Here is a 14,928-nt window from a genome sequence, read left to right on the forward strand (position 1 = left end):
TGCAAAATATTCACCACAAGACAGCCCAAGAGGGCTATTAATGCATACTGAATCATGTCACACCCCATCATACGTCCCCAGAATGGCTTCTCACTGCATCGAAGGGTAAAATCCACAGTCCCCGAGTGGCTTGTTTGGCCCCGCACAGTTTGGCGGCTCACCTGGTGCTCTGGCTCCGCTGCTCCTCCCACCTCTGCCACACCACCACCTCCTTTGGCTGCTTGATTGAGCAGAGCTCGTCCCCTACCTGGTCCCTCTGCTCGGCCCCTCCCCTCCCTCCTCACCAGCTAACTCTTGCTCATCCTTCAGGGCTCTGCTTTGACAACTTCCTTAGAGAAGCCTCTCTGATCCCTGTCTAAGCTGGACCCCCCTCCCATCGAGCACGCAGGTGGCTCTCTGTTCCCTGTCAGCTTCCCCATCAGGTCAGAGGGCCCCCAAGGGCAGGCGCCATGCCTGTGTCCCATTTCCATTGAGGAGGTTTCTGGAGACACTCTGTGTCTACGCTCACCGAGGCCAGAATGAACTTCCAGGAGCAAGCCATGTTGGTGAGTGAGCGCCCGCTTTCCCTTTCCTTGGAAATTCATAAACAATAAAGCTTCTGATTCCTTGGACTTTTATACAATTGATAAAAACACATTAGTGACTATGGCTGAGGCATCCAAGGACTCGGAGTGGAGAGGTTGGGACGAACTACAAATGCCAAACTGGGCCCCTGAAGCAGGGAGGGGCCACGGTGCAGGGAGTGAGACTGACACGGAAAGACGCAGCAACCTCGGACCTGAGTATCAGTTAGATGCGGGGCCTTCAGGAGGATGACGGTGATGATGGCGGTGGTGAGGATGAGGATGGTGACACCTAACATTCACTGAGCGCTTACTAGGTGCTGGGTTCTGTCCTACACGTGTTGCATATAGTAACTCAATCCTCACAACAACTCAGTAAAATGAGGAAACTGGGGACCTGAGGGAGGAGCCAGTATTCAAACCAGCAGCCTGTTCTCACAGCTTGACCTCAGTCAGTCTCTGAAGCAGAGAGAACCCCACGTGTTGGACGGGAGCAGAGGGCTGCTCGGGGAAAGAGCTGAGCGGTTAGAGGCATCCATGTCCCTCATGTGGGAGTGCTCCCTCTGCCTCCTACAGCCCCTGCTCGTCTTGCTGACCTAGGTAGAGGCCTGCCTCCAAGGAACACCTCACATCCTTCCTCCTCCGGGGCTCAGCTGGACACGACCTCACCCTCACCATTTTCTTTCACACCTCTCGCTGGTGAGGAGACGAGGTGATGGGCCAGAGGTCGGCCTGCATCTCCTCCAGAAATAATGAGAGCTTTCTGAGTCCTGCGACCCTCATCTGTCAAAGGCAATAATAATCTCTCTCTGGTGGGGTGGGGATTATGAGGAATGAATGAGACAAAGTATGGCAAGTTACCGGGGGCTCAGGAAATGGTAAATGTTCTCGGTGTTACTTCTCACAGCTCATCACCTCTCTGTTAGTGCAGGTTTACCTTTGAGTGAGGTTATTTCTTATTTCCTCCGCTTGACAGGAGCTCCTCGGGGAGCAGAAGCCATTACCACAAATGTTTGTGGAATTAACGAATTGTCCATTCCAGGGCCCAGCCCGAACAATGCACACTTATGAATCACTGACCTACAGGACGGGCCAGGAGAGGAAAGGTTTATGCAAGAGTCTACTATGTGTTAGTCTCCCACTAATAACTGTTTGTCTCCTTAGATACACCCTCGCCGGGGTTTACAGCTAAGCATCCCCAGTGGTGCCTGTGGGCTCTTGGCTACTTTTGTGGACTTGGGCTTGACCTGCATCCAGATTCCCAGCAGTCCTGGTTCTGGACTGGCCCTTGAATGGCTCTTCCTCACGATGGCTTCCCCACATCCACCTTAGCCCTGTTCTTCCCTGATGTACAAACCCTGGCCCAGGTGACCACAGGCCGGGGGCAGAGGTAGGCTACTCAGGAGAAGCCCAACTTCTTGGAGCGATGCCATGGACTATAGACCCACAGTCAACTCTGCCGGCTACAATCCCACTTTCAAGAGCGCAGTAGAATACAACAGGACGTAGCATAGTGTGTTGCATGTTATAGAGGTTAAGCATCGTTTGTGGAAACTTTTGTTTCACCTTTATGTGCATGGCCTGTTCTGGCACATGGATTTCGGCTCGGGGATTTCAGGCAAAAGGGTTTTAAAGCCACTGGTCTTGAACTGCCCTGACCAATACAGCCACTGGCCGCACCGAGCACTCGGAATGTGGCCAGTCCAGACTGGGGTGTGCTCCAAGGATAAAACAAACCCTAGAGTTCAAAGACTTGATAGACAAAATGTACACTATCTCATTAACAGTATTCATTCTGATTACATGTCAAAATCATAATACTGGGGATATATTAGATTAAGGAAACTATATTATTAATTTCACCTGTTTCTTTTTATTCGTTTTTGCAAGGCTATTAGAAAATTCAAAATTACTTATGTGGATCACATTGTATTTCTATTGGACAGCTAAGGTCTAGAGTGTTGAAAATTCTTTACCAGGTGTTTATTCAGCTGATCCTACTTATGCAACTGGAACTCACTCGCTCATTCATTCATTCATTCATTCATCTTCATAAAATGAATATCCCACGGCACTATAAGCTGTCAAGATTCAGTACGAAGAACACAGGCCCTCCCCTCCTGCAGCACTTGGCCATGAGGGGAGGGGGATGTGGAAACAGACAGCTGGGGTCCAAATGTATGCAGACAGCTGGGGTCACAGAACACAAAGCACAGGGCCTGAATCTGACCTAACGTCCATCCTGGTTGAGAAGAGCAGGTCTCAGAGAATCACCACAGGCAGGAGCCAGATAGACCCTCAAATGTGAATCCGGTGAAGAATCTGAGGCCCTGGAATTTGCTCAAGGTCATGGAGAAAGTTGGCAGCAGGGCCAGGATGAGGACTGAGATCGCCTGTTCCCAGTCCTGGCCTTTCACACCCTCACTCTGGGTGTGGTCACTTGGCCCACCAGCCACAGCAGAATGGAACTGAGCCTGTCTGCTCTGTGACTTGACACTGAATGTGGACTTTTCCCTTCTGCCTAACAGAGTTCACCTGACCAGAGTGGCAGAAGATAATGAATCATCCTGTGGTTTTTTCCAGGACAGCACTGAAAATGCCAACTGTCTCTTTCTCCAGAGTTCTGCAGGTCCTTGGAAGCCATTGGTTGCTCTAGGCAGTAAAATAACTAGGTCAAACAGCACACGCCCATGATAGATGGAATGCTTATGTCATCCAGAGCTTATTTATTCCTCAGAGCGAGTGGTCTTTGTATAGGAGGCCTTGGGGAAACACACACCAACAAACACATCGGCCATCAGTAAAACGGACTGTGGGACTATTTGAGATCCAAGGGAACTCCTAGGAGGACTGTCATGTGGTATAACTGAGGCTTCCAGATGGCACGATGCAAAGTTAAGAGTCTAGCCTAGATCCCTAACCTTCAGTGCGTGCCCAGGAAGCTTGAGGGGATTACAGAATGAGGGTAGAGAGGTGCTCTGAAGGCGATCAGGACCGGGCCAAGGTGGGCATCCAGGGAGAAGCCCAAATCTGAAAGCTAAAGACTTGGGTTTTAGATTTTCTCTGCCACTCACTATGGGGGTGACCGCAAGCTTGCCCTCCCGTGCCTTGAGGCCTCATCTGCTGGACCAGATGTACCAAGGTCCTCTCCAGCAGCGCCAGGACTCTCTCTCTCCAGTCCACTGGGCTGTTACTTCATCCAGGCTGTGACCAATGACCTCACCACATTCCTTTCTGTGGGGCGACGGCCTTACGTCCGGCATTATAGAAACATCCTCTCCCCACAGGACGGGACACCCCTCCTTCCTTGTCAGAAAGGGGAGCTATCTGTCATGTTCTCATGTCATGTTTGCATCAGTGCTCTCTCAACAGAATGACCAGCTTGAAAGCTTCTTATATTTTTGTTTTTTGCTTAAATGGAAGATCTGTTCAGGACACTTAATGAAAACCAGGCCCCTTTCTCATTAGCGTCGCGTGTCATCCAGAGAGGGCCATCCTGTTCCTGGTCTCTGGTGGTGGGGAGAGAATGTTTGTGGTGCTGCACCATGGTGGGAAAGGAAGAAGACATTTGGGACTCTTTTGTGTCCGGGTTGGTCCATAGCCTGAGGAATTCTGTGTTCCTGTCCTGGAGGAAGGGCCTGAGAATTCCAGCATTCTCAGTGGGACAGTGGGGAGCACCGGGTTAGGGCCTGGGAGACCTCCATTGTTAGAGTATTCATTGGCTGCTAGTATGTTGTCTCATCTTGGTTATTCACTCCCTTCTCTGGGTCTCAGCTTCCAAACTCCTAAAATGGGGACTTGGTGTTCCCTAAGGCCCTTCTAGCTCTGACTGCTGGGGGACAGGCCTGGGATTTTTTAACAGAGTGGCAGCCGCAGGCGGGAGGCACAGCAAGAAGACCCTGAAAGGCCCAAGGCCAGTGCACCTGGGCTGGGCTCCCCATGCCATGCTCTTTCTGAAGAGAGGCCACAGAGCACCCCCCTCCCCCAATCCCTTACCTTGCCCCAGCTGAGAGCCAGTGATGGCCTCTTTGGCACTCCCAAAGCCCAGCTCTCTGCAGACCACGCTGGCTGACACCAGGTCCCACTTGTCGTCACAGACGGTACCCCATTCTCCATTCTTGAGCACCTCCACTCGGCCCTCTCCGATGTTGGCACCACCTCTCAGCCGCACCAGGGGTTGCTGAAGAGACACACGGTCCTGCTGAGTGCAAAAGCTGATGCACATTTGGCAGTCACTGCCCACTCCCCTCCCTTCCCAGCCACCCCACTCCCAACAAAGGTGTCCCGTCTGGGAGCTGAAACTGGGCTAGATTTGTGTGTGTGCTTGGGTCTAGGCGGGGGCAGGGGGCATGCACATGCCCCCTCTGCACGTTGGCTCTGCTGCAAGCTTGCTTTCCAGCCCTCCCCTGGAGCTTTTGTCCTGGACTACTGAGGGGCCTATTGGGACACTCAGCAGTCACCCCAACCCATGTTTGGCTCAAGGGCCTTACCACCAGTACCTCCCTATACCCCCTCACTCCAGAACCTCAAGCTTCGGAGCTGCGGAGAGGAGCTCCTGCCCCCAGACTTGGCAGATTCTGGATGGATCGCAATTCCACCTTGCTTCTAATAGAGCACTATGGTCTGGCCCTGTGGGGGACCTCAGGGTACTGAACAGGTTACACTCCAATGATCCTGCTCCACAGGTAGATGAGAAGCAGGAGGGAGGAGACAGGGAGCTACAGCATAGGCCTAACCAATGACTTAGAGGATGGACATTGCAGGGGAGTGAGGAGCCTTGTGTTGGTAAGGCTGCCGTGTGTCCAGGGGCTAAGCTGGTGCCCATATGGCCACTGCTCCTGCTTCTGCTCTCCCTCGATTCTACTCCAAGTCCAAATCAGCCCAGCTCTTCAGAAGATGCAGCCCCTCCAGGTACACAGAGACAGTGGGTGGTTGTAGTTTAAATGCCCCTAAGTGTTCGCGGACAGCTTGGAAGCCCAATCCCTTACAGGGCTTATTTAATTGCACAAGAGTAAGACCCACTCTTTGCCAGTGTTTTGATCTCACTGGATCACGGTTTACAGGATGGGGAGCTGGGGCCCTTGACTACCATCGGCCCACACACGCTGGTTCGCATCAACTTCTGTGCACGTGTGTGTACGTGTGTGCGTGTGCCTGCATGCCTGTGTGTGCATGCCTGAGCGTGCGTGTGCTGGCGTGGGGGCTCAGAAGGCTTTGAGGCTCTGAGTTATGGCTGATGCTCATTTGATTCAACACAGAGGGTGTGGGGTGCCTGTGCGGCCGTTCTATGTATGGGGGTCAGACCAGAGTCATTGCTCTGCTCCAGCCTATGTGGTCCTCAGACCACAACTTTTACCCAAGGTGGCCTGGCTGGAGGTGGTGCTTGTCAGCATTCACGTACACCAGCCACCTTGGGGGCCAAGGCATCAGACGGGAACCCATGTCTCCATCCTCCAACTGAGGTTGCCACTTGGCCACATTGCTCTCCTCCACTGACCACAGCTTGTGGCTGCCACGGCAGGCAGGACAGCATGCAGTGACAGCGCTCGGATTTACAGGATATAAGGACGGCTCTGACCCTGCCACTAGGGGAGAAGAAAAGAGGGACAGGGGTGCGTGCAAAACACCCACCGGCTTCAGGGACCTTTATTCCAGCTTTAGAAAACACACTCAAAACAACTGGTGGCTGAAGCCCAGTCACGGTTGAGCCGTGGCCTCTCCCCTCCCCACCCTCATGCCCAAGCTGTCCAACACAGGAAGCTGTGATTTCCACATTCTGGAAACAGCTCAGAGGGGCTTGTGGGTGGGAATGGCACATGGGAAGAGGAGAGGGAGGGGTAGGAAACATGGCTGATCATTTATTAGGGAGCACACCATCCAAGACCCAAGCTTAATGGAGGCGGAGTGCCACATAATCCCATGCCAGGCTGGCAGTGGCCACGCAGAGTCAGAGGGCCCCGGAGGAAGGCAAGCAACCAAAGGAAAATGTGATGTAAGGCTCATTTTTTTTTTTTTTTTTAATTCATTTGGTATGAGTTTGATTCCTTTGCTTTAAACCACACAGTGAGAGAAATTCCAAACAGTAGGGTCTGGAATTCTGGATGACACACAAGGAGAGCTCAGCAGGCCAGGCTGAGGCTGGAGGAAGGATGTGGCCATCAAATCATGTGGCAGGGTTGGGGGGGGGGCAAGGGGGGGGGTGTGGGGACTGCAGGAGGGCTGGCACCATCCACGTGAGCCTGTGTCTCCTGGCTGCACACATGTGCCCTGCAGCAGATCTGTGCAGTTTGGTCCTCCGTGTGGGGACCGATGTGGCAAGGACAGCCGCCTGCTGGAAGAGTCAGGAGGTCCTCCAAAGAGTTCCCATGCCCTTGGTTAGGCTCATACCATTCATTTTGGTCCTTTCATTGAAGGCTTTTTCTTTTGTCCAGACACACCACCCCCAGCCTGGGATGGGGCACCCAACATGGCTTATCTCACTCCTGCCCGGGATTCCCTTTTCCCTTGGATGAATGCTATCACCCCCTTTCCAAGACAGGTCTTTAGATGTTGATGGATAGGGGAGACTGCAGAGGGCAGAGGGGAAGGGCAGGAGAGACAGGGAGAGGGAAGGAGACACAGCAGGAGGCTGCCTGGGCCGGGGCAGGAGCCGCTCCTCCCGCTCCACTGCCTGGACTCGGCTGACATGCCGTCTGCCCCCATCAGGGCCTTTCTCCCTCCTCTGACGTGGTCAGAGGTGACTTGGAACTCACCTCTGCCCAGGGGAGTGTCAAGGTTTTATCTGGCTCAGGGAATCATTCCCTAATAAATGATCAGCCACGGTTCCAACCCCTCCCTCTCCTCCCACGTGCTATTCCCAACCACCAGCCCCATGTGAGCAGTTTCCAGAATATGCACATCACAGAGACCCTTGGACATAGGAAAAAGGAAGGGTAGGAAAAAGAAAAACCAATCTCCTCTTAATGAATTTCAGGGAAGATAGAATAATGCACTTTCTCGTTTTCAGACACTGCGTCAAACCTGCCATGGTTGGGTCGGTTCGCTTGTCCTACAAAATCAGACAGCGGAAATGGGGGGTCGTTTATGAGAGCAGATGTATATCAACATGTCTCGAGCGTGCTCACATGCACATGCACGTGCTCACACACTCGTGCACACAGAGGTGCTGCTGACTTAGAAACATAGAACATGACCGGAGGGTACAGACGGGTGACACAGATGTGGGAATGACAGGTTTTCATTTTCGGTCTTGGTGAAAGCTTTTTAAAATTTTTGACCTTTCTGAAACAGTGTGGAGGAAGTTCCTCAGGAAACTAACAATAGAACTCCCCTATGACCCAGCAACAGCACTGCTAGGAATTTACCCAAGGGATACAGAAATGCTGATGCATAGGAGCACACATACCCCAATGTTCATAGCAGCACTCTCAACAATAGCTAAAACATGGAAAGAGCCTAAGTGTCCATCAACGGTCAAATGGATCAAGAAGATGTGTTTATCTATACCATGGAATACTACATGGCAATGAGAAAGAATGAAATCTGGCCATGTGTAGCAACATGGATGGACCTTGAGGGTGTTACGCTGAACGAAATAAGTCAGGCAGAGAAGGACAGATACCATATATTCTCACTCATACGTGGATCTTGAGAAACTTAAGACCATGGGGGAGGGGAAGGGGAAAAATAAAAGTTACAAACAGAAGGAGGGAGGCAAACTACAAGAGGCTCTTGGATACAGAGAACAAACTGAGGGCTGATGGGGGTCGGGGGAGAGGGGAAAGTGGGTGATGGGCACTGAGGAAGGCACTTGTTGGGATGAGCACTGGGTGCTGTATGGAAACCAATGTGACAATAAATTATATTAAGAAAAGAAAATTAAAAAAATAAAATTTTTGTCCTTTCTGTTGTAGAATAAACCTAAATATGCTTGGAAACATTTGTGGCTGATTTCATGTGCTTTTGAGAACTATACTAACTTTCCAACAACTCTAGAACACTGTTCTCCTCTGGGAATTGAGCAGGACCCCCACCCCCGCGTTTTGTGCCAGGCCAGCCAACTGCACACAGAGCCTGTGACCGTGGGTAATGAGGTGCTCTCTCCTCCTCGGTATATGGCCTCCACAGAGGGGACTGTGGTCTCAGAGTGGAGTAGCAATGGTGAAAGGCCAAATGTGGCTGCTGATGACTGGGGGCTGGGGCCCAGCTGCTTGTCACTATCTAGAGGTGGCATCTGTTGGTGCGGCTGGCCTGACAGGTGTCCCACTACATTCCTGCCCTGTCGGGGAGTGGTCTGAGTTAGGACCACTCTCCTTCTCTCCTGGGGGTCCCTGCCTGCTCCCTTAAATGCCACCCTCTCCCCACCCCCCATGGGAGAGTGGAGACCAGAGAGAGCTCTTCCCGCGGGCGCACGCATTCTCACCTCTGGTTTGTAGGCTTTCCGGAATCTTGAGGGCCCGTCGGGGCTGAAGACCTGGCCAGGCACACAGCTCACCACAGCTGGCAGCCCATTCTCACAGGTGACATTCTTCACAGGGTCCAGCAACACCTGCGTGCCCAGCTTGCAGCTGGAGATGTGCGCCTCGGTGCCCGTACAGTCCATGGAGAATGGCCAGTAGCGCTGCTTCTTCCGGGCCGCAAACATTCTGCAGAGGGCGAGAGGGGGCAGGTGACCAGGACATCTCAGCAACCTCCCTTCCTTTCTTCCACAACTGGGTGTCGGGCGCCAGGCGGGCCACTGCGCTGGCTTCTTGGAGGCTGGTGGTGGCATGAAATGTACATGGTCCCCGCATCTAGAGCTCAGCTCTGCTGAGTCGGCAAGCGCCCACTGAGCACCTCAGTCACGCGGGCGCTGGGGAGCAGGCCCTGGAAGGGCAGACATGGCCCCGTTCCCCCAGGCAGTTTATATTCTAGGAGAGAAGGGACTTAGCAGTCCGATAGCACTAAAGCCTATAAACAGGAAATGCAAAAGGGACCCAAAAGAGATAAGACCCCTGGTCCCAGGGAACCCTCAGTTCCAGGCAAACCAGCTGGCCGTTCGCCCAAACCCTTCAGAAAATTTCAACATGATTGGTTGTTGCTCCTTGCCTGTGTCAATGAGCAGAACAAGTTGAATGTTAAACTCTTCTTCCAACGATATGCAAGATTAAAGGTGTGAACCCAAATCCAATGAGAAGCAACAAGAACAGTCTTAAAGCACCCCATGGGCTGAATCAAAGTATAATTTGCTTGGGAATTATAATGGTCATGAAACTAGGCCACAGACCTCATCAAATCTTCACCCAGGAGTCAGTGAGGGTGACGTGGTCTCTATAGCAGAGCCTAGGAAGGCTCTTAGCCTGTATTACATGTAAAGCATTCCTTTTTATGTATTTTTGGAAGGCAGAATAAGGATCAGGGTGAGTCAAAGTGTTTTCTAAAACAATAACCAACCAATAAGTAATCAACGGGTTAATAGAAAGGGTACTGTGCCTCACTTTCCTCACCTCCAGATCAGAAGTAGCAATGGGATTTACTTTATATGATTGTCTGGAAAGCTAAATGAGTGAATACTTGTGAAGCAATTAAAACAGCGCACAGGAAGGGCTTCGCATGTGCTTGTAAAATAAATAACAATTATATTAGTCAAAGGAGAAACAGAAAGGAGGACTCCACACACAATTTCAGCAAGGAGCAGGGTTTCCGCGAGGCTTTGGATAATGGTGGGATTTACAGAGGAGGAGGGCAGGGAGGAACGTCCTCTCACGCCGGCCCAGCTCTCTGGGGTCTGCGCGCTTGTCCCTGCTTTGCAGAACCTGTGAGATGCCAGAGAGAGCCAGATGGCGTCGCTGCCGGCTGATTCACCTCCTAGGGCAGGCTGGTCCAGAAAGGGGCAGAAATGGGGTCCTGTTTCCGCTGGTTTAGCAGGCCTGAAGTTTTGGTCTCTGAGTGAACAGGATGTGAACATAGAGAAAGGTAAAACACCAATACCTTCTTGTTTAAAAAACATTTTTAAGGGGCACCTGGGTGGCTTAGTTGGTTAAGCGTCCGACTTTCACTTAGGTCATGATCTCGCGGTCCGTGGGTTCGAGCCCCGCATCGGGCTCTGTGCTGACTGCCAGCTCAGAGCCTGGAGCCTGTTTCAGTCTGTGACTCCCTCTCTCTCTGACCCTCCCCTGCTCACGCTGTCTCTCTCTCTCCTAAAAATAAATAAAAATATTAAAAAAATAAAAAATAAAAAACATTTTTAAAAATGTTTACTTATTTTTGAGAGAGAGAGAGAAGATGAGCTGGGAAGGGGCAGAGAAAGGGGGAGACACAGAATCTGAAGCAGGCTCCAGGCTCTGAGGTAGCTGTCAGCACAGAGCCAGACATAGGGCTCGAACTCGTGAACCACGAGATCATGACCTGAGCCGAAGTCAGACACCCAACCAACTGAACCACCAAGGCACCCCAAACCAATACATTTTCTTAACCAAAAATTTCAACTGGTAATAACTCTAGTGTACCTGTGGACACCATGACATAGAGTCTTTGAAAAAAAAAGAATGTCCTGGAAAATTCAGGTGGTGTGCTCAACATCGCTGCATAGCCTAGAGTGGAGAACTGCGCAGGAGGACTGTAAATAATTCCAAGAGCCACTGCCCCTCCCCACTTCCTGGATACAAGGCCCTGTGCTTGGAAACAGCCTCCAGCTTGTTCCCCATGACACCCCCAGCTTGGACTGGAGAACACATTTGGGGGGCAGTGTACAGCTTGTTCCTCATGACCCGCCCCCCAACACTGGGCAAGAGAACCCGCTCAGGGGCTATCAGCTGCACGAGGACCGGCCAGACCTCGCTGGCTTGAAATGTCCTTCTGCTTCCAGCTTTCAGTGAACACCGCCTTCACCCACGAACAGATGTACTGAGCTCTTAATATAGACCGAAGCGCCACAGCGAGCACATAACTGCTCCTGCCTTTCCCAGACAGCCCTGCTTCCCCTTACATCAGCTCACAGGAATGCACCGTGGCCCTCCACAGGCCTCCACTGCACTGGCAGCGCCCCTCCCCCCCCACCATGATTCACCAGGGCCAGGCCTGGGGTTGCAGATACAAGGCGCTGATGGGTGCTGGGTGGACAGCCCGCTCCAGGCCTGGTGATTGGAGACCAACTAGAATGAGATGCAGCTGTGGGCCAAGGGGGATGCCTGGTTGAGAAAGAGGTGTCTAGCCTATGGCAGGGTAGCAGGAAGAACAGTCAGCTGGGCTAGTGCAATTAAAAATGAAAAGTCCTGCGGTGCCTGGGTGGCTCATTTGGTTGAGCCTCCAAGTTCAGCTCAGGTCATGATCTCACAGCTCATGAGTTCGAGCCCCGCATCGGGCTCTGTGCTGGCACTGCTGAGCCTGCTTTGGACCCTCTGTCCCCCTCTCTGTACCTCCCCTGCTCGTGCTCTCTCTCAAAAGTAAATAAATCATTAAAAATGAAAAGTCCTACTGGCTCTTCCCCAGTCAAGGAAGAAGCCAGATTTTGTAGGGATTCTGCCAGCTACTGTGTATGTCCATTCCAATGATGAATTCCAGAATTAGGAATAACCACAGGATGAGTTCAGCGACCCACTGGGCCCACTGTGAGACGGGCTCAAGCTAAAACCCCATTGATCACCTGACTCACATAAGGCCCTACTCTGACTGGAGGGCCATGGTGATATTTGAGTCTCCCAAGCATCAGTGTCAACACAGCCTGCGTCCAGTTGTGCCCAAAAGTTCTGATTATTTCTTCTTCCTCAGTGCACAGCTACCTTGGTTAAAGGCCATCGGTCCCTTTCAGGAAGGATGGGAAATTGATTAACAGTGTAAATTTTTGGCAGTGTATCGGGGTCCTTCCTCAAGGAGACCCGGCCTCCCTTTTACTCAAAGGGCTCTGGATGTGTAAGCTGGCTCAGGTCTGGGGATGGACTCTCTGTTTATATGATTCAGGTTAGATTTTTGTTCTCTTGGCCTAGATTTTCTATTCTTAAAGAATGTGGGGGGAGGGATGCCTGGGGGACTCAGTCAGTTAAGCGTCCAACTCTTGATTTTGGCTCAGGTCATGATCTCACAGATGGTGAGATGGAGCCCCACATCAGGCTCTGTGCTAACAGTGTGGTGCCTGCTTGGGATTCTCTCTCTCCCTCTCTCTCTGCCCCTAGCTTGCTCTCTCTCTCTCAAAATAAATATACTAAGAAAAAAATAGAACAAGTAAGGACTTAGTAGATCTCCTCCTATCCATTTCATTTCTGGGAACACTGTGATCAACAAGACCTCATTGTGGTCGTGCAGGAGTCCATCTTTTCTGACTGCTGCCCGGATTCTGCTGGTCTTTTGGGAGCCACGCCCACCTGGCCTTGGGAGGCTGAGTGCTGTTGCCCTGGGAGCCAGTCACCACCTCCTGCATTTAGGGTGAGGAGTAGCTTACAGAGAAGAGCTACCAGGGAGCTCTCTTAAGAACACCAGGGTTTCCCTCACAAATTTATTCCTCACGCATGGGGAAAGTGTGTCTTCCAGACCCTCCCAGGCTGGGTGAGGTCTCAAATGACCAATCCACTCCAACATCCAGTCTTCTTAAGCCTTTGAATCCCTTCCTCTTCTGGGTGTCCTCTACTGGGTGCCAAGGAGATTGGGCATTTCCATTTCCATCCTGGTGGGCCACATTTTGGTTCATGTTTCAGCGAACCAACCAAACCATGAGAGCTCTTCCTAACTCCCAAGATGCAATATCAGATGCAGAATCTCTGCGTAGTAAGCTCATATCAATAAATCAGTGGTGACCTCAGGATCCTGCCTTAAGGAAAAGAAGACTACGATATGCTCCTGGCCCCAAGGATGGGGCCCTGAAGCTTCGGCCTCATTATCGTCAATGAGCATTTATGGCTTCCCAGGCCAGAGCAGAACGCAGCGCAGGGAAAAGCAGCCCTTGGTGGGGAAACTGACCTCACTCTTGGCAACCCTGTAAGGGCGAGGACTCTGAGGGGCATGTGGGTACCCACTGGGCTCCTCTTACATGGACTGGAGGGTGGAAGATGGCAAGTGGAGAGGTTCTGATGAAGAGCTGCAGTCCCGGACCTGCAGGTAAACCGAGGCCTCTGAGTGGCCACCAGATATGCCAGTTAGCAGAGTTAAGGGTGGAGAGGCCTCAGGCGCTGCCCCGGTGAATGTCTAAGGCTGCGGGGCCCCTTTGGACCTGATGGGTCCCAGGAGATACCCACCCTAGACAGAATCACTTGGAAAACATCTCCTTCCTGAGGGTGAAGGCCCTCCCTGGGAGGGAGGGAGGGATGGCAGCAAAAACAGGGACAGGCTGTGGGAAGGGTGAAAGGGAGATGGGGAAAGATGCTACTGGAAGTCACAGATTCAGGGATACTTGGCTCCCAGGCCTCTGCTCTCTGTAGCCTCTGAGCATAGCTCCCAGACACCCTGGGCCAGGCCAGCCCCACCCCCGCTCCCAGGCTCAAGAGCCAGCACATGGTGGGGGCCATGCCCTGTCACCAGGCCTCCCCTGGGGCAGAGCAGAGCGGGAGCTGGGGCTGAGCTGATGGCAGCAGTGAGGAGGACACAGCCAGGCTCTCCTGCAGGCTCTGCAGGTGGGTTCTGTGACCTCTGAGCCCCCCGCCCTTCAGGCCTGTGTCTCTTTCCCTGCAGATTGAGGGCTTAGACCGAGGGATGGCAGCAGCCATGCCCTGGGAATCCCAGCCCATCACGTTCTCCAGCCGGCTGCCATCACAGCCTCTAACAGCACCTCTGAGGCAGAAGCTCCCTTGCGGGCCCTTCTTTTTCGGGGCCCCACTGTCAGCCGAGTTTAACATAAAACAAGCCTACAAGGTTTGGCTTCCCCCCTCCCGCCCCTCCATAGCATCTCCAGCTAGAGGTCAGACATTGGAGCTGGTTTTCCGCAGCGTCTGTTAATCATCTCCCAACTTGGCCAAGAACGCCACCCGCCACCAACACCTTGGATGCCTCCCAGCCCTCAGAGTTGTTTCCTGTCCCCAGCTGAAAAGAAAGCAAACCACAGATGCGGGAGTGGGAGGAGCAAGGAGAGGGTTTCCAACCCAGCCCATGAGGGGATCACTTGGCGGGGCGGGGGGGTGGGGGGGCAGCTGTCAAAACAGATCTGAGACCCCTCCTTGAAAGCAGGAAAAGGGCTCAGGATTACCCACAGGTGGGGAGATGGCCTTCAGATGCCATGTGAACAAGGCACGTGCTGCCTAGTCATGGGCTGGTGGCCGCCTTTGCCTTCCTAGGACTGGACTCACCCCCGCCACTAGGCTGGCAGCTCTGGTGGGACCAGCCAGGGGAGGGGTTTGCTTTTCTTGGCTTACTTGGGTCGGAAAAGCTGAGATGGTGTCCCCAGAGACAGGGCCGCCAGCTG

The 14,928-nt window shown here is 52.5% G+C and overlaps 1 protein-coding gene across 4 annotated transcripts in view; it reads right to left on the reverse strand.

Annotated features, from left to right (window-relative positions):
- Window positions 1–14,928, reverse strand: part of LOXL2 (lysyl oxidase like 2) — a 94,219-nt gene that overhangs the window by 28,030 nt on the left and 51,261 nt on the right. Inside the window, exons 5-7 of one of the 4 annotated variants that reach the window (XM_077766634.1) lie at window positions 10,358–10,486; window positions 8,986–9,208; window positions 4,560–4,743 (exon numbers count right to left, since the gene is read on the reverse strand). In XM_077766634.1, coding sequence (XP_077622760.1) covers window positions 4,560–4,743; window positions 8,986–9,208; window positions 10,358–10,486 — 536 coding nt within the window. Of the gene's footprint in view, window positions 1–4,559; window positions 4,762–8,985; window positions 9,209–10,357; window positions 10,487–14,928 lie in introns of all 4 variants that reach the window. The other 3 variants (XM_077766633.1, XM_077766636.1, XM_077766635.1) reach the window with 3 other exon arrangements.

Source organism: Crocuta crocuta, unplaced genomic scaffold (genome assembly GCF_008692635.1).
Source record: "Crocuta crocuta isolate KB4526 unplaced genomic scaffold, BGI_CrCroc_1.0 scaffold225, whole genome shotgun sequence".
Classification (NCBI taxonomy): domain Eukaryota; kingdom Metazoa; phylum Chordata; class Mammalia; order Carnivora; family Hyaenidae; genus Crocuta; species Crocuta crocuta.